General features: G+C 37.2%; 1 protein-coding gene across 2 annotated transcripts in view; it reads right to left on the bottom strand.

Annotated features, from left to right (window-relative positions):
- Positions 1 to 20,843, bottom strand: part of Fbxo15 (F-box protein 15) — a 51,870-nt gene that overhangs the window by 15,608 nt on the left and 15,419 nt on the right. For both annotated transcript variants that reach the window (XM_020182304.2, XM_074069643.1), the window contains exons 5-8: positions 20,152 to 20,361; positions 16,540 to 16,666; positions 15,031 to 15,113; positions 13,908 to 14,050 (exon numbers count right to left, since the gene is read on the bottom strand). In XM_020182304.2, coding sequence (XP_020037893.2) covers positions 13,908 to 14,050; positions 15,031 to 15,113; positions 16,540 to 16,666; positions 20,152 to 20,361 — 563 coding nt within the window. The remainder of the gene's footprint in view (positions 1 to 13,907; positions 14,051 to 15,030; positions 15,114 to 16,539; positions 16,667 to 20,151; positions 20,362 to 20,843) is intronic.

Raw genomic sequence — 20,843 nt, 5'->3', positions numbered from 1 at the left:
TTACCACCAGATCTGTATTGCAAGAAATGTTAAAATGTTGAAAGAAACTCTAGTGAGAAGGAAAATGATATGAGTCAGAAACTCCTGAAGAAGAAATAAGTGACAGTGAAATCACTTTTCTTATTCATAATGAGTTCAAAATAATAAAAACATTATGTTCAAATATGTATGCATACATATATTGTGTGCTTATGTATAAGTGAAATAAATGAAAGCAAAGACATAAGGAACAAGTGGGCAGATTTGTGATTATTTTGTTATTATAAGGTACATGTACTACTCATGAGGCGTTATGTTATTTGAAAGTGGACTTTGGTTATTTATAATTGTATATCATAAATTCCAGGGCAACAACGAAAAAATAAAGGACAGATATGCTATGAAAGAAAAGAAAATCGTACAAAATGCTTAATTAAAATGATAAAAGGCAAAAAGAGGAACAAAGAGCAAGGGTAACAAATAGAAAATGATACCAAATATGGTAGATATTCATACACCTATCAGTTTAACATTGGTGGTCGAAGTATACTAGCAGATAGAGATTGTCAGATTGGATGAAAACAAAATCCAACTCTATGTTGTCTACAAGAAAACTACTTGAAATGTAAAGACACATAGATTAAAGGCAAATGGAGGTAGAAAGTACATTCTGCCAACGCTAATCAAAAGAAAGCAGAAGTAGTTATATTAATTTCAGATGGAGCAGACTTCAGAGAAAGGAAAGTTATCAGGGATAAAGAAGGGCATCAGGTAATGATGTAAGGATCAACTCTCCAAGAAGACATAACAACACTCAATGTGCAAGTGTCTAAAAAATAGCATCAAAATATATATGCAGAAGCTACAGACCTGCAGGATAAATAAATGAATCTACTACAGTGCTAACGACTTCAACAATTCTCTATCAGAAACAGATCCAGCAGGCAGAAAATCAGTAAGGAGAACATAGAAGAACACAATAATGGCATGAATCAACTGGAATTATATCCAGTTGAACATCTGTAGACTAAGTACTTCATCCACCAACAGCAAAGTGCACATTATTCTCATGCTCACATAGAACATTCACTAAGACCACATCATGGATAAACCATAAATATGCCTTACCAAATGAAAAAAAACTCAAATCACATGGTGACTACAATGGAATATTACATACTACAATGGAATTAAACTAGAAATCCAAAATAAAAACTCATCAGGAAAATTTCAAAGGACTTGGTAATTAAAAACTCACTTTTAAATAACATGTGGGTCAAATAATAAATCTCAAGAGAAATTTTTAAATATTTATGACAATGAGAGCACAACTTACCAAAATTTGTGGGATACGGTACAAGTGGGGCTTAGATGGAAATTTATAGTATTAGATGCATATATTAGAAAATGAAGAAAAATCTGAAATCAATTTAACTAAGCTTCCATACCCTAGAAAACTACAAAAAGAAAGTTAAATTAAATCCAATATAAGGAGAAAAAAGAAATAAAAACTAGAGCAAGAATCAAAAATTAGAGAAAGAATCAATTCAATAAAAGAAATGAGAAGGGGGTTCAACATGTCTAGCCAGTCAAACTATGAAAAGAAGAGGGTACACAAATTACATAAAAACAAGGTGAAAAAGGGATCAGTAGTACATTCCAATGTACATTAAAAAGATAGTAAAGGAATACTATGAATAAATTTGATAACCTAGATGAAACCGATCAATTCTTTGAAAGACATTCTCTGCCAAAATTTACATAAAAAGACATAGACAATTTGATTAGGCCTGAGTCTATTAAAGAGACTGAACAAATAATTAGTAATCTTCCAAAACAGAAAGCACAAGGCCCAAAAGGGTTCACTGTCAAAAGGGTTCATTAATTCTACCAAATATTTAAGAAAGAAATATACCAGTTCTCTATAATCTCTTTCAAAAGATGGAAGCAGAGAGATATTTTCTAACCCATTCTCTCAGGCCAGTATAACCCTAATTTTGAAACAAAAAACACTGTATGAAAATACAGACCAGTACCTCTCATGAACATAGATGCAAAAATCCTCAATAAAATATAAGCAAATACAAATTCAACAATGCAAAAAATATTAAAAATTTTGACAAAATTGAATTTATTCCAAGCATTAAAGGCTGGTTCAACATCCAAAAACCAATTAATCTACCACACCATCAAGCCAAAGAAAAAAAATCACATAATTGTACCAATACTTGCAGAGAAATGTGACAAAATCAAACCCATGCATGATTTAAAGACTCTCAGTAAGCTAGGAATAGAAGGGATGTTCCTCAACTGATAAAAAAAAAATGTGTAAAAAAAATCTATAGTCTACATCATACTTTATGATGAGAAAGAAACTCAAAGCTTTCCCACTAAAATCAAGAAAAAGGATGCCCCCTCTTGCTGCTGCTTTGCAACACTGTTGTACTGGATGTCTTAACTAAAATAAGAAAAGGGGAAGAAAGGATGTGTTAGCTTTCTATCACTATTAACAAGTGCCTGTGATAATCAACTTATAAAGAGAAAAGGTTTATTTTGACTCATAATTTTGAAGGTTTCAGTCCATGCAATCACTTTTGGCCTTGTGGCAAGATAGCACAATGTGGTAGGTGCCACGGAGAGGATCAAGGCCTCTTGGCCAGGAAGTAAAAGAGAGAAAGAAGAGGTTGAAGTCCACTAACCCCTTCAAAAGTATGCCTCCAGTAAACTAAAGACCTCCCATTGGCTCCACCTCTTAAAAGCTTCCAATACTTCCCAAATGTCCCAAACTGGTGACCAAGGCTTTATCCCATGGACCTTCGGGGACTTTCCATATTCAAACTATAGCAAAAGACATCCTGATTGGGAAAACAAAACTCTGTTCATAGATGACATGATCATCTATGCAGAAAATATAGAAGAATTTGAAAGAATGTGCAAAACCCAAAACACTGAAATACCAAATGCTGGTCAGCATGTGAAGCAATAGGAATTGTCATTCATTGCTGGTGGGAATGCAAAATAGTACAACCATACTGAAAGACAGTTTGGCAATTTCTTATAAAAGTAAAGACACTCTTACCATATAATCCAGCAATTGTGCTCAGTGGTATTTATTCAAAGGACTTGAAAACTTATGTCTTTATCAAAGCCATATACATGTTTATAGTACTTTTAGTCAAAATTGTCCAAACCTGGAACTAACCAAGGCATCCTTCATCAGATGAAAGGAAAAAAATAAACTGTAATATATCTAGACAATGGAATATTATTAAGTCCTAAAATGAAATGAGCTATCAAGACATAAAAAGACATAGAGAAAACTTAAAGGCATATTACTAATTGAAAGAAGAAAATCTGAAAGCCTATGTACTATATATGATTCCTACAGTATACAATCTGGAAAAGGCACAAATACGGAGACAATAAAAACATCAGTGGTTGCCGGCACTGAAAGGTGGAATACGGAAGACTTTTAAGGTAGTAATATTACTATGAATAATACTATAATGGTGGACACATGCCATTAAAATGTGTCCAAATCCATAAAATATACAATGTCAAGAGTGAACCCTACTGCTATAACTATGGTCCAATGTGTGTGTCCAATGTGTGTTCATCACTTGTAACACATGTTCTATTCGGATGAAACGTTAAATCCCCTGCATTTGTGGCAAAGGATGTAGGTATGAAAAAATCTCTGTACTTCCTCCCAGTTTTGCTGTGTATCTAAAACTGCTCCAAAAAGCAAAGCATAATTTTTAAAAAGTCAAATGATGAGAATAGCATACTTTGCTATTTAAAATGACTTTCCTCTGCTTCTTTATGACTATTCCTCTGAATACTGATAAAAGACTACAATATACTATACTGTGCAAAATGTTTTTCCTTCAGCTTCTGAAAATTGATAATAATTAGCTTGATACTAAGATCAAATAAATATACATTCCTTTATACTTTGCATTGCTGATCAGGCCCTTTGGCAAGCTCCATTTACACTTCAAAGACACAACTGGACTATTTCCTCTCTTCACTAGGCTACACCATAATCTCTTCAAAATGGTAATAGAAAGTTGTGCAGGAAAAAACTAATATAGCAGGCCTGAGTTTGTCTATTCTTCACAAGATATGCTGGCAAAGTTGGCCATTGGACACCTGGGAACTTGGAGTTTAGTGAACCTCCCTGATAAGGGTGGTTCACTGTGCCAAAACTGTTTATAACATGTGGTTTATGCAGAGCATCCTCTTTCCTTCTGGGAGTCTAGAAAAGTGATATAACTAGGTAGTGGATGTCTACATGACTAGTCCCCCAAAAAAACCTTGGTGCTGACTCTCTAATGAGCTCTAATTAGAGCTAATAGCATTTCACACATGTGGTTACAACTCCTTCCTGGAGGAACCAGGTAAATCAGTGTAACTCCACAAGGAGAGGACTCCTGGGAACACATGCTAGTTCCCTCTGGATTTCTCCTGATGCACCCTTCCTCTCTGCTGATTTTGCGTTGTATCCTTTCATCGTAAAAACCTTTCGCCATCAACTTATCTATATCCTAAGTTCTGTAAGTCCTCCTATTGAATCACTGAACTTTGAGGCTGATCTTGGGGACCTGATTCCAACAGCCCATTGATATTTCCAAAGGAACAGAAAACAAATTGCATATAGGAAAAATCATAAGATGCTTTTATAAGCTCATCTTGAGGTTTAAATAGAAATAATTCTTTCCGTGTTTTCTTTTTTGTTTCTCCCTCTCTTCCTCTTGCCTCTCATAAATCCAATTCAGGTAGCAAAATATTTCCTCTTCTAATCTTTCTTTTTGCTTAATTTCACAGACAATACACAAAGAAATAGGCAAAAGTATGTGCAGGTTCAGAGATCTTTGAAAAGAGACTACATAGATCTCTTTAAAAAAAAAACTTTCAATATGGGTATGACTAGACAAAGTGGCAAAACACATAATAATATTAAAAAAAGAAAACTTCCCAGTTCCTTGGGGAAGAAATATGGCAGAGTTCCAAAAAGAGGCAGTCAAACCACTGAGGAAGAAAAAAGAACACCCCTGTGGTTATTCATTTTCAAGTAGAGCTGAGAGGCAGAAAAACCTATCCCCAAACAGTTTTGTACAGAGGGAGAGTAACGCCCAGAAATGTGAGTGATGTTTTCATGAAATGAGAGGACCACGCAAAATAGAACACTTTCTGATCTGAGAAGGCAGTGACAGGTGAACAGCACAGAAGGACTCAGCGTTCATCTGGGAGCTGGGCTGCTGGAGATGCATTGGAAGTCAAAACCAGGAGCAACAGCTATAGTCTCACAATGGGTGGAATGGTTCTGCCCAGAGATACTCTGTTGGAGGCCTATCAGCCATTAAGGCAATGCTCATCTCAGGGGGCTCATCACTGAGCCAACACTGCTGTGAGTCCCTGGCTCTGGGACTCAAGAATCTGATCCTAGCCACTAAGAGCCAACTAGGGACTTCTGATTTGTTTTTACTAACACATACTGTAAAACAAAAAAATTCAAAGAATCGTGTAGCAAAGTACATGAGACAGTTAATAGAAAGAAGGCATATTTTGTTCAGAGAAAATATTGTGGCCAAGAGGTAGAGAGCATCAAATTGCTAGAACTTATTCTGAATACTTCATTGGGACTGTTCTGTCTGAAAATAAACAAATCATAAATCTTTGAATATTAGTTGCATTCCTTGCATAGTTAACTCTAGAGATACTTTTATTCCACATCATGCATTCTATACTAACACTCTAAAGAAATACATATCCTTTAAAGGATGAAGATATACCCAGATATACAACATACCGTGGCATAACTAGTTATAATAGCTAATAACTGCTTTCTATAGGTGCAATGCTTATCAGAACGTGGATAAGGATTTAGGTATATAAACTAATCTGACAAAAGAATCTGGAGCTACAAAAGATGTGCAGAGATATTTCGCACCCACCCAATTCACCTGTATTTCTATTCCTTCAATGATACCATACTTCTTTGGTCATGGAGTTTTAGAGAGTGTCTAACATTTGCTACACGTCTCCTCTTACTGTTCCTTTTTAAAACTTAATCATGAGCTGGATGGTGGTCACATAGGTGTCTGCTTTATAATAATCTTGTTTATACATATATTTGTGTGTCACTTTATAATACAAAGAAGTTTAATTACAAAAAAAGTAGAGAGAAGACAAGAGAACAATTAACTCAACATAATACAAATAGTGGCCCCCTCTGGCAGGAGAGGCAGATGACAGCAGCAAGGCACACACAGATGGCTTCAAAGGTCATGACAATGAGTCTATTTCTTAAATTTTGTGCTGACTCCCTGTTTTTTTATTTTATTGTTTTCCTATAGTCTATACTCACATCATATATAGAAAAGATTAGACTAACTCCAAATTTAAAAACAAATTTTCTCAGTCATTCCATATACATGTGTGTGTTTTAAAGTGGATTTTATTTTTTTTATGTGTTAAGCTCACTTTGTATTTAAGAAAGTGATAAATCAAATGACAGTGGGAGTCCATTCACAGTATCCTATCACGCCAACAACTGGGAAGATGTGGGGAAAAGACATGCCATTTACATACTGATGGGAAGGCAAATCAATATAGGCAAAGAGAAACACACCCTAGACCCAGCAGCCAATGCTAGATGTCTTTCTTGAGAAACTCTCATACATGTGCATATAATGACAAGGTTGTTCATTACAGCTCTGCTTCTAATACAATAAAATACAGATAACTTTGTTTCAGATTTATGTATACATTGAAATAGTAGAATTTAGAAATTAAAGTGAATGAATGCTATTTGGATGTAACGATATCATTATACCTCAAAATGCAATGTAAATACACAATAAAGTTGTAAAATATCAAGTTCAGAAGAGATACCAGTTAGGAGTAATATTAAACACCAAAAATGATAGAATATGTAGTTTACACATGCATACATGAAAAAAATTTACATACATGTAAAAAATTTCAAAACATTTTTTAAGAGAGATGTCAGTTTTAAGACAAGACGTGTCTCTTGGAAAAGAGAGAAAGAATGGATTAGGATAGATGGGGGATAACTTTACTTGTGCTAAAATAAATACAGAAATTTATTAATATAGATATCTGTCATGCAACTTTTTGTTCTTTTTGTGTAAGATATTATAAAATGACTTTTTAAGAAAACTGAAAGGAAGTGATACTTCTTTCACAATTCATTGATTATTCTATAAGGGAAATAATATATAGCCTTGAATACCAAAGTGTATGATTGTAATTATTTATAGCTTTGAAAGGATGTATTCATTTTCTTTTTTTTTTTTTTTCATTTTTCTTTTATTATTCATATGTGCATACAAGGCTTGGTTCATTTCTCCCCCCTGCCCCCACCCCCTCCCTTACCACCCACTCCGCCCCCTCCCTCCCCCCCTCCTCCCCACCCCCCCCACCCCCCCCACCCCCGGTCAATACCCAGCAGAAACTATTTTGCCCTTATTTCTAATTTTGTTGTAGAGAGAGTATAAGCAATAATAGGAAGGAACAAGGGTTTTTGCTGGTTGAGATAAGGATAGCTATACAGGGCATTGGATTTTAGACTTTACTTTGCAAATTTTGTAACTTCCCACTGAGATTATTTTAATGGAATTGCAATTAATTTGTGAATGAAAGTGGAACATACATAGAATCCCTATTCATAGCTAGAATGCTGGAAATGGTCCTACAAAATGACTAAATTCAGGCTCTATTTATAAACTATCCTGTTTAAAGTTTTCTCCTTTCTACTGCAACATGACTCTGAACCTGGAAACATGTGAGTCTGCACACTTTATTCTCTGCACCCCCAGAATCTCTCAGGTGCCCCAGCCCAGAGCTCTCCAAGAACTCCTAGCACCAACCTACCATCACATGTCAGTGCCTGGCTCACCAAGGTCTCTGTATCTCACCTCTTGAGGGCAAGGAATCTTGTCTACCCCTTTTCCTAATTCGTCCCTCCACTCCGTAACTATTCACCAACAAGGGAACCAAACAAATTGACCCCTTCACTTTGGCTTCCCAACATTCCTTCAAGACTTCCTCATTAGTGTCAGGCCAGGTTTCTCACATTTCACTGACAGCAAGCAGAGCATAGGGCAACCTAAATTCTGGGGACATGGTGATAAACATCATAGAAAGAAAGACAGAAAGTGCTTTTTAAAGAACTAGGGCAAAGTTCTCTCATTAACAACTACAATGACATGGCTAAAATATAATATACCACAGAAATCAAGAGAGTTTCTCAAAAACTGTACAGGACTTTCTAGTTGGACTTTTTAAAAATGTTACACAGTGATGGCAACAGTGCCCTCTGCTGACTCTTTGTAGAATCACATGAAGAGGAAATACATTTGAGTCCATGTGGGACAGTCATCTTATTGTGTAAAGCTTTCTTATAGTAAAAGAGAAAAATAAATACATTAAAAAATAAAAGACAAATTACTCTGACTCAGTTTTCCAAGCTCCTTCATTCACCTAACCTCCGCCGTGTAACAATTACGTAACTATTGATCGAGTTCATGATTAGCGTTAACATGGGGCTGGATTGAGTTACTGCAGGAGATCAGCACAGAAGCACCCTCGCCCACCACTGCAAGTACAGAAGATATACCCCAATGCATGTCATCGAGATGCAAACACACATAGGAGGCTGTACAGCCAGGGGTTTAGCTCTCAGTTCTGGACTCATGTGGGCCCAAGCACAGACCAGAACTTTGCCTTGCACTAGCTTTACAAGATTAGAGAAGCAACTAAGTTATCAGTTACAGACTCCTGGGGGGGGGGAATGATAAGGATAAGAGGATCTATCTCACAATGCAAACTAATGTAGATATGAAACTTTAATAGGCGCCTATAATAAATGCTCACAAATACACATTTACTATCATCTCTATCATGATTAAGGGAATATCTTAGGTACAAGGAATAAATTACAAAAGGTGATCAGTATTATGCTGTATTTGTTTAGAGCAAGGGAAAGAAGGGACCTTCCTCACTGCAATTCTGGGTATTCCCCCAGACAGACCTGGGCATCTAAGAGACCTAACCCTCAAAGAACAGCAGCAATTAGGCTAATTCTTCATATATATAACATACATATGCAGAAAGAGAGAATGATAACACAAATATGGAGAAATATTATAATTACTGAATTCTACATAGAAGCAATAAAGGAGCTCTCTATATTTGTACAGTGGGAAACTAATATTTTAAAATTTAAAAGTTACAAAATTATAGTGTTTTAGAAGCAATTTTTACAGATTAGTTGCTAGCTATGTCAGATCAGAAACAGAAGATGTGCCACACGTTTGCCTTGTAATGCAGAGAAGAGACAGAGAATTTTTATTCGTATAGTGAAGAACCCTACTTCAGGTACACAGACACAAACTACTCTGCCTGCAGATAAATTTGTGGGACCTTCTTCCTTCCAGAGAGAGAGAGAGATGCAAGTGAAGTACTTAAGAAGGGGACACTGACACTTCCTCTGTTTGTAAGAGAAAAGGAAATGAGAAAGCAAGGGACAGAACCACAGTAGCTGCTCTGGATCTGTGAAGCAGCCAGAGAACCAGGTATGGCCAGAGTCTGGGAACTCGTTAGTCCCTGAGAAGTGGGATGAGAACAGGACAGTCTTCTATAACAGGCTCAAGCTCTCACCACTCTGGGTCAGCAAGGTAACCAGGCTGTAGCACTGCTCTGTAACACCCTGAGACTGTGCCTCCTCCTCTAGAGGCAACAGAGAAACACAAAAGCTTCTGATGCTGCCCAGTGCAGCTGAGAGTCCCTTCACTGAGAAAAACAGAGCTTTCAGTAGTCAGCCCAAGGTGTCTTCTCTAAGAGCCCTTCGGCCTTGGGACATTTGGAAGCAGGCAACCCACCATCATTCTCTATGTGATATGGATATGCATGTTGACTGTGCACCAGGTGCTGATACTGCCATTCTGGGAGACAGTCCAGAACAATACAGAGAAAATGCCGCCTTGTAGAGTTTTTTATTCTTAAATATAATGAAATAGATAAATAAGATTGAATAATATGACAGATTGAGCTACAGAGAAAAATACAGCTAGGCAGGACAGAGGTAGGAAGAGTAGGAGCTTCCAGATGTGATCTAGCGAGAAAGCCTCACTGAGAAAAGTGACCCATGCAGAGATCTGTTGCAGCAACAACACTGCAGACAGGGGGAGCAAGCCAAGGATCTCAGGACACACAAACCTGGCAAGGCCAGCGAACAGTGAGGAAGCCAGTGCTGCTGGAGTAAGGCGAGGGGAGCAGAGCAGGCAGGATGGAAGGGGAAGTGTCAAAGAAGCGGACAGCAGCAACATATGGGCCAGCCAGAGGTGGCAGACACCCCACAGGCCACTGTAGGGGTCATGAAGTTCAAAGGGGAAAGATAGCTCTGAAAGAACTGTTACGGACCACTCCACCCATCTCAACCCCTCCCTGTGGGCACCAGGCCTCATTTGCTCATCACCAAGGCCAGCTTCTTACCATGGTGAGACCTGACAGGCTGGATACCCAATTCAACACTCAGAAAGAGGTAAGGAGGCCACCCAAGAACATGATGGTTAGTGCCTCGGAGAACAGAGACTAAGTTCTCTACCAACACTAGCACCAAGGGCAGAGATATTTGTAAACAGATGTGGATTAGAGCACGATGGTATATATCTGGATTCCAAGGATGAGATTTTATCTGCAGGGCCCAATGTGATGGAATAGAGGTCAATGACTGAAAAGCAGAATTACATAACTTTGCAAATTGGGCAGCTGCCCTGGGGTAGGGCACCAGACCAAGATACTGCAAGCATCTACAAATAGCCATGTGGGACAGAGGCTACAGGGCAGTGCAGACCCACGCCTTGCTGAGAGCACTTTTCAGTTCCTTCCTAGTTGTGAGGGTTCAAGACTGGGCAGAGCAGAAAGAACACCTGAGGAAACTTAAGAGATAATGGAAATGAAACAATCTACACAGTCAATTTAGAATATAGAAAAAGATCAAGATAAACCTACAGAAAACAAAAAGTTTTCTAGGAAATCATATAAATACAAAAATAGGCTCCAAAGTAGAAAATCTGATTATAACTGGTTCAGTAAAAGAAGAAAAAAAATAAAACTATAAACACTCTATCATCTGTGGATAAAAATAGAAAAACACTAAAGACAAAGAAACAGAAACTAGTAGCTTAAAAATAAACATACATGGTACAAAAGCTTACCATTTCTCGGTGTTTACTATTAGAAGATACATTAATGAAATTTACTCGTTAACAGTTCAATAGATTCCCAAAGACATATTTGATAACATTTAACAACCATTCCTGATATTCTTCCTTTTTTCTCTGTTCTATATTGTTTTTTTTTATTGTTGTGCTGGGGGTACATTGTGGCATTTACAAAAGTTCTTATAATATATAAAACATATCATAATTGAATTTACCCCTTCCATCACTCTCCTTTAAACAATTCTAATTTTAAAAGTACTAAAAATCTAACTAACCTAGAAACAGAAAGAAAATATCTTAACTTTAAAACCACATAACAAAAGCAAAGGCTTTCCCTCAAAGAGTATTTGGAAGTTGGGTCCCTTCCTCTTTGTCTCTCTCTTTCACTTCCCAGCCATGAGGTGAACAGTTCTGGTCTATCACTTATTCCCTCCATAATATGCTACCTCACCAAAGACCCAAAAGCAATGGGGTCTTTGATGAAATCTATGATGCAACCAACTATGAACTAAAACCTTTAAAAGAATCAGCCAAAATAAATCTTTTCTCCTTAGAAGTTGATTATACCTGATATTTGTTTAGAGATAGAAACCTGACTTAAAAAACAAAAGTAAAACATCAAAATTTGTGGGCTGCCACTAAAGTAGTACTTAGGTGAAAGTTTATAGCATTAAATGTCTCTATATTATAAAAAGGAAAGTTCTTGAATCAATGGCTTTTAAGAAACTAAAAAAGAACAAATTACAAGGTGGGAAAAAGTAGAAAGAATAAAAATCTATGTGCAAAATCAAATATAAAACAGAAGCACAACAAAGAAATACCAATGACACCAAAAGTTGGTTCTCCGAGATAAGTAAAATTAATGAGCTTCTAGCCACACTGATCAGGAAAAAAGGCACAAATTACCACTATAAGGAATCGGAGGGCATCACTATAGAGCACAGATACATAAAAGATAATAAAGGACTAGCCTGAAAACCTTTATGCCAACACGTTCAGCAACTTAGATAAAATGGACAAGTTCCTTGAAAGACACAAAATTGCAAAGCTCATTCAAGAAGAAATAGACAACCTTGTAACTATTAAAGACATTGAAATTGTAGTTAAACACCTTCTCAAAAAGAAAGCTCCAGGCCCTGATAGTTTCACAGATTTCTGTATCTATATAAAAGGCTTCAAAACATCAAGAGAAAGGAATACTTCCCAATTCATTCTATGAGATCAGAAGTCACCCAAGACCAAAGTCACATAAACGTTACAAAGCAACTAGGAGATACAATGGAAGAGAAGTAACAAAGATTAAATACTCACTAAAAATCTTAAAAAGTGTGTCAAACTATCAAGAAGAAAATCCTGAAACACTACTAAAAAACATAAAAATATTTTTGAACAAATTGAAAGGCAGGTCAGATGCTTGGGTGAGACAATTGGACACAAAATGTCAAATCACTTCATGTCAATGTACAAATTTGACATAATTCTAATAAAAATGCCAACAAACACAGGAAAACCTAGGAATCTTCTGAGTCAAAAGGCTTCCAGACTAATGGACATCTGAAGGGCACAGAGCAAGCTACAAGTAGATCTCACTTACAATTTTAGCTTCAGAAAGAATAATGTCTATAACTGAGTATTAAGTAAATAAAAATCCAGGAGTCCAAAGTGACACAAAACATGAAAAAGAGGAAGAACACTGCCTTTTCTTAATCTGAAAAATCAGTAGTTAAATGGGAATTAATCACTTATTCTACTTTTATAGTTTTCCCACTGATAAGAACATGCTTCACAAAAGCTTAGCTAATAAAATGATGACATAATTAGAAAAATCAAAATTTTCTAAACTCAAACAAGTTGATTTAGGCAAGGACCACTGATGGCTGTCAAGCTCTTGAGGTAGAAGACTTTTGAGGAACAGTAGGTTTGGAAAAGAAGCCTTCACAATGAAGAGATCTACTGGTCATTTTCTTAGCCAAATGATGAAATGCAGCATTACCAGTAGTGGGGAAACTTGACCATTACCTCTTACTATGATGCAAAATGAAGTATATATAATTTCCTCAATAAAACATTCTTACCAAAAATGACAAACTTGACCCTACATACATCTTTACACCAAACACCAAGTTTAGAGGATACAAAAGAATTATACCAAAAGGAAACAGATCAGAATAGGGGAATTCATTTTACATTCCTTCTTTGCTTTGACTGAGCTTAAGTTACCTCCTTTTCTTTGTCTACCCAAGCCTCTGTCTTAGTTTTGGCAGGTGTGGCAAACACTAATGCAGTAAATGCAGAAGAAAGACAGTTTTGCCTTAATTCTTATCCCGGACAGGTGCTACACTAGCCATGTGGGCACATTTACCAAATTCCTGAGAAAGGAAGGAAGATGGGAGGTGTGGGTAAGAAGGAAATATCAGAAAAAAAGATGAGTTAAGACCACCTCCAGACGGTAAAGAGTGAGAGTGGTGAAGGAGACAGAGCCAGAAGCTGGAGATTTGCTCTGGCTGAGCTATCTCACAAGTTCTAACATGAGAAAGGGTCAAAGAGCATAGCTATGTTGATGGATTATACAATAAACAGTTAGAAAGGCAATTCTTAACTCAGACAAAGAAATTGGTTCCCTGTTCTCTACAACCTTGTAACTTCAAAATGAAACAAGAGTTCAAATAACTTCACCTTTCTTTGTGAAGAGATTGCGAAATGTACTGCATAGGTAGAAAACTCCACCGCCATGCATGTCAATATGGAGTTGGTAGCCATGCAGTCCATACTCTGGGTTGTCATCTAAAAAGGGACTGTGAGGAGACAGCTCATAGGCACTGAAAAGCAAAACAAAACACACACACAAATTTCTTAACATTAGAGATGAAATACTTGGGTCGGAAATACTCAAAAAAATTAACATCCATTCAAAGCACTACCTCCCACCAATGAGACGCTATAGGAATCCCAATAATCTTCCATACCGTGAACTCAAAAGAACTGCTCCATGTTCCTCTCACCAACTTCTATAAAAACAGGCAGAGATATGAGTTCCATAGGCAGCCATAGGCCCACCACCGTGAACATGTTTCTGAGACCAACCCCAGGACAGCAGTTTTAGAAAGGCCAATCTGCCCTTAGTATTCTTCTCAGTAGCCAAGGATAAAGGTAGTTAGCAGAGGAATGCACCAAACAATAGACCTACAGGTTAGGGACCCAGACAAAGACTCAAACCAAAATGAACAAAGGTTTTTGTTTGGCTGGTTGGTTTTGTTTTTGTTTTTTCAGTAAAACAAACCTTACCACATAAGGTAACTCATTCAAAAAGTATCCAGGAGGTTTTCAGATAATATGAAAAAATGAGTAAGAGAAAAATCTAAAGTCAATAGGGAAAAGGTAATAGCTGCAAGAAAACGTAAAGCATTTTCCCCACCTAACAACATTTAAATACACTAAAAGGCACCCAAACAAAACACATCTTCAGACCAGATTCAGCCAGAGGGCCATAAGTCTGCATGCTTCGCAAAATATGAACATTCACTCAATGCAAGAACTTGAGGGAAAGTTGTGGCATCTTGTAATAATGAAGCATTCCTGCCTCTATATAAGTAATACCCTATTAGGTATAAATTCCTTAACCTAGAATAAATTAAGCAAATGAATAATGCAATTATTTTAGCAGCAGGTAATAATAACGCCTATTGGCTTGTGTCTACTGACTAAAAACAGAATATCTTTGTAGTTAGTCTCAGGATATTAAGATGGTATCAGCTTCTAACCCTTTATAAATATAATTCACCCAAACATAGATACATACAGAGTGGTCGAGCCTAATGTGCTTCTCTCCACAAGGTGATGGAAATGAAGATTTGCCATGACAAAAGCCAGCTCTTCCTCCTTCTGAAAATTTAATTAAAAAGAATACATTTTGCAACTGAAATATTTTAACTTTTCACAAGCTCATTGTGAAGATCACAGCACACTCATCTTGCAGATACATGGGGATTCTTACAACTATAAGATCACCAGAAAATAATGCATTATTACTGCTAATATTGTTTTACTATCTAATAAGACTTACATGTCATACTGACAGCAAGACCATGGTTCACCCAAGTATACTGTCCCAAAACAATACCCCAGCACTTACAAAATATCATTCTTTTATACACAATGATTGCAAAAAAAAATTGGCAATTCTAGGCTGTTTCAAACACTTTTCAAAGATAAAGACAGTACTTGTTAGGACCCTTGCACATTGCTGGTATAATGCTCCTCTCCCTAGTAACGGCTTGATTTGGCAAATGCAGTGATTAGATTCATCTTTGTCACTTGCCCATCAGGCCAAACATCAGAAAAGTATAACTGCTCAGGAACAAACCCACTTCTCCCCAGATTCAGAGCTGATGCTGACTGATGTAGGTACCCATGAATGGTAAATCCCCGAATGTAAACCTCCAGTAGCTAGGCTGAGGACAACAGAGCCACCAAACAATCCTTGTGATGCTGCAGACCAAGATGTATCCATGAATTCAAGTCAAGAAATTCAAAGCAAATAAACTGCTACCTCGCCCACAAGTCACCTTCACACAGAAAAGGAGAGAAACACTGACTGCCATAATCAGCTGAGAAGAGGAAAAGGTTCAAGAGGATGATGCTTCATGAAGCTGAACACCTCACCTCAAATCTATCTAGTCACTGTATACAGAGGAGCACTGCTATCTCAAAATCAAGTCTGTGAAGTTCTCACTTAAAACATCCACCAGTCAGGGCCACAGACCTAAACAAAGCTGAGTGTGCAGGAAGAAGCCATACTATTCTGCTTTTCACTGAGTCACTGCTCAGAAAATAACCCCAGACGAGGAGCTGGCACTCAGCCTAACCTGCTGAAACAAGAAGTTAATGTAGAGGAAAGGATAACTCTCTGACACTTCTCTGTAAAAGGCAGATTATGTCCCATGCCACATCACAGAACCAGAAACATTGCTTGGAGACCACTGTGTTAAATGTGCACTAAGAGAAGCTTTGATAGAGAAAGGACATGAGAGAAACAGAAGACGAAACATGGCTGATTAGAAAGAGAGGTGACAAAGCCACCTGATATTAAAGAAATAATTAACAAAAACAGGCAGGAGAAGGTGGCTTGCCATCTTTGACAGCAGGATAGCTGAGTAACTCAAAAGAGCAGAGGGTCACATAGTCAGAAAGATGAGGTGAAGATGTAGTTACTAAAAAGTCTTCAAGGAGTTCACATCTGATCTCATACAGATGGAGACAAAATGTGGCTGTGATAGGAAAATGACACAGTACATTTACCCCATCTTACCTTCCACAGCCCCACCACGAGGCCAGGTTTTAGCCAGAAGATCCGAACAAGTCTGTCACAGCCAATCATTGTGGATTCAGTTAAATGACTCAGATCATACTTTGCAATTAAAGAATGCCATCGAGGTCTTTAAGCATCCATGCCAAAGAAAGGAGAGAGAGAAGTGGTTATTTTCTATCTGCAGGATTTTCAAATCTTAGTACTACATGTAAAAATGCTTCTGATGAGCAATTTATACACATTAATGTGCTCAATGAAGCAGCATAATTGCAGGGTGGGGACAAAAAAACCTTACATAAATAAAAGGCAAAGTGGATATATTAGAACTTCTTACTCTACTGTTTTTTTTTTTCCCTCCCTGTTGCTCTTATGACAACTCAATGGCCCAACCAGAAGGAAATTTTAGAATTAGGAAAGTGATGAAGTGGCAGAACCATCTTCTATTTTTCTCCTCAAAAACCAGCCCAATATTGTAACCAAAAGTCAACTCTTGGGCTTCCTGGATCTGGGAGCTCTACTCTTTGTTACTTTTCTATCTCAATAAAGTCTCTCACCTCACTTACAAAAAAAAAAAAAGTCACCTCTCAATATGTATTCTTAATCAGGTGAGTAGAATACACATAAGCAAAGGTAAAACACTTTAAGTGACATAAAAGCAGGTACTCTCAGTAACCTATGTGAAAGCAGACATGCCTTTCAAAATTACAATCAGGGAAAACTCAGAGACAATGAAAATTAAACATTAGAAAATGAAATTAAGCCAAAATCAAGAGTTTCATAAAGGAAATACCTGAATTCAGTCTTAGTGCCTATGAGGAAAATACTCAGATTTGTAAGAAAAAAAAAACTTTTTTCTGCTTCTCAATATAAGACTTAAAAACATTTAAAAGGTAACATGCTACAAGTACTACTCAAAGCAGACTCAGAGGTCTGTCAGTCCCAGGAACCTAGAAGTGGCTCAGGAAATTATAAAAGAAATGAGATCTCAGTGGTCAATTAATAGAGCACATTACACCAAAGTCCCTAAGACGCTGGAGCCAAGCATTCCAGAATCTGCCTCCAATACCTAACACACACACAGGCTAGCAGGAGATAAGTATGCAAATGTTAATTAAGTAAAAGAAATAAAATGGAGATCAGTGTGGTACTGTTTCAAAGCAAAAGGAGGGCTCTAAGGCACCAAAACCAAACCATAGCCCCACAGGACAGAATTCAGTCCTTCAAAAGAACTTTTTATGGTAAGAACCACAACTGGGTGGGAGAGGTGGTTGGTAAGCATGTGATATATAAACTAAAAAATGCTCAGCATATACAGAATATTTCTGGAGAAGATGGACACAGGATTAGTAAGCTAAGTGTGGTCTGAAGGAAACCCACGGTGAAACCTCAGCTCCAGCCGTCAGTAACTCTGTAACTATAACAGACTGGGTAGTATGCTATCCAGCCTGCTCAGTGGCAAGGCTGCAAAATTAACCAGAAAATACCATGAGGGCACAGTGCACATAACAAGTACTCAGTAAGTGTAGTCCCAGCCATTATCATTATTAAGCTGGATAAGGGAGGCTAAGTAAGAATCTGAAAACACCTCATATCTCCCTCTTCAATGTGTCCAAGCTGGAGAACACTGTTCAGTCTGGCTGTGAAGGCATGTGAGCAGACGAGGACATTCTGAGTTCCCTGCATTGGCCTTCCAGGTCAACAAGGCTCACATTTATACAACCTCTCTCACACACTTGGAAGGACAGCATAAACTGCAGAACCGAGAACACTGGCAAGGAAGGAAAAAACTTAAAGAGTCCAAGTAGAAAGGTGTAAGTTACAGAGAATTTTGATTTGCAAATTACATTAGTAGGGCTTTTGCTATTCCTCAAAAATTCTCCTAGAAGAACCAAAAAAGATCTAAATTAAAAGTCACAAACCAACCTTCACACAAATGCAGACAAGGATCTGTGCTCAGAAATGACAAAAGCATTGGTCAGAGACTTGCAAGTCCCATCAAAACAGATTCCTAAAAAAACACTTTTAGTTTTGTTTACCAGTTGATTAAAGGCTAGCTGAAGTCCATAAAGTTTTAATGGGAAGAAATTACATTGAATGAATTTTCCCAATCAATTCCAGCATTTGTCACTGTGTAGTAGCTAGCATTTCTGACCTTGATGTCAACTTTCAGTAACATACTATTTTTAAATGAGCTTTACACTTCAACATTATCAAGCTACTCTTTCAGGATCATTTTAATTAACATTAATGATTTTGTCTCAATACTTGTAATGTATTATGATATGCCAAGTAACATACCGTGCAGTCAAACTAGTATAGTTTGTGGGTTCCTCTAAACACACTTTCACAAAACTAGACTATATTAGAAAAATCGGGTTCCCATTGTAAAAGCATATAAAATTTCAGAGATTTATCCAAATAAATGTACCATTTTAAAAGGTAACTATTTCTTCAAAATATTTTAAGTAATATTAATGAGGGGTCCAAATATCTTCACGTTCACAGCATGGGAAGTGCTCAGTGATCACTAAACACCACAGAAAAGTGAGAAAGCCCCACCTCCAGGGAGTTGTACAAAAACACTGTCCTTCCATGGGCACAGATATAAGACAGACCCACAGGTGGAACTGCAGTCCATAAGAACAGTAAGAAAAGGGATGCAGAAAATGCTGCTGGAAAGTCAAAGGATGCTGAGGCAAGGAGGAGATGGGAAGGTGGGCAGGACACCAACCAAGGAGAAGTCAGATTTTAGCCTCGCATTTGTAGTACATTGGCATAAAGATATGCTAGCTTGCTCAGGAGATGAGGATGCTACACGAGCCATAGTCCAGTTTTTAAAAGAAAATGATCAATCAATGAGTGTGAGAGATTTGCTGGGAAAAGCATATAAGAGCCTTCTAGTTAGTGTGGTCTCAGTGAAAAACCACCTGACAACAGCATAACAGTAAGTGCTCTCTGAGGCACACAGATTTGAGCTGTGCATTTTACAATGATAAAATCTTTTGATTTTTTTTTCCTTGCAGCTATCCATGCTACATACTACACTGGAATCAGCATCATCCCATTTTACAGATGTGAAAATGCTGGCATGGAAAGTCACATATGTCATAAATTTGAGACACAGGCATGTGAGGTAAGTAAAAGTACTCTTGTGATCTCATATTTAAGCTACAATTAGTATACTGTTTCCTAAAGAAGAAAAATATGCTAGTTTTATATCTTTTCATTAAAATGGTTAAAAGTAAAAAGCTATTCAAAAATCATCTAGTGAGCTTTGTTAACTGCAAAATCATTTGCACTAAAATATGTAAGCAAGATATGAGGAATTTAAATTTAGACCTAACCATGAGCATGGCAAACCCACATTTTTCCTACTCAATAGTAACATAGAATGATAGAAAAGTCTTTAAGATATAATAAAATTAAAATAGACTGGTGGAGGGCTGGCAGAGTGGCTCAGGTGGTAGAGTGCCAGCCTTGCAAGCATGAGGTCCTAAGTTCAAACCCCAGTACCCTCCTCTACCACAAAATACAATGGTCGTGTTTCTGAATTACAAAACCAATGCCAACTAGTATTTATGTACAAGACAGTTCTGCTAAAGTAGTACTTACCCACTTTTGGGGGGCGGTTTGTACCGGTCCATAAAAACTGGTGTCACACCACACAGATCCAAGGTTGACAATGTGGCTAAATGTGGCCAATTTTTGCCATACCACACGACAGTAACAGATGTATCATTTAAAGAAAGATCAACATGCTGTATGATGTATTCTTTTCCACTTTTTTCTCTCAATATAATTGCCCAACCTAAGCCAGATATTCTGGAGAAAGAAAAGAAAGTAAAAAATGTTTTCCTCATAGCAGGAAAAAAATGCTAAAGGCAATTTCATACATCATTTCCACAGCATCTATCTCCTTAAAAGCTAATGTCAAAATTTTCAGAACATGCTAGACATAATTTTCATTTATTATGAAAAAAAGTCATTAGACTTTTTCTCCTCACCTAACACTCACTGAACACCTGTGATGTTCCAGGAACTGGCAAAACATAGATGACTAAGGAAAAGGTTCTGCCCCAGAAGAAAGGATACCTTGAACACCCTGGCTTTACTACAGCAGATTGCTAGGTTATTTCTGTTTGTAATAAAAACTTTAGGCCATAAATATGAAATAGGAAAATAATATATATTTCATAAAAACACAAAACTATCAGGTAATTCCCTACCATTTAAATTGCATATCCACTCTATATACATAACACCCTGAACTGACAGCATCATCCTTTTCTAAAGTGCTTATAAAG

The sequence above is a fragment of the Castor canadensis genome, chromosome 4 (assembly GCF_047511655.1).
Source record: "Castor canadensis chromosome 4, mCasCan1.hap1v2, whole genome shotgun sequence".
In the NCBI taxonomy this organism is placed as follows: Eukaryota; Metazoa; Chordata; class Mammalia; order Rodentia; family Castoridae; genus Castor; species Castor canadensis.
The sequence above is the reverse complement of the archived record's forward strand: the minus strand, read 5'-3'. Positions and strand labels throughout refer to the sequence as shown.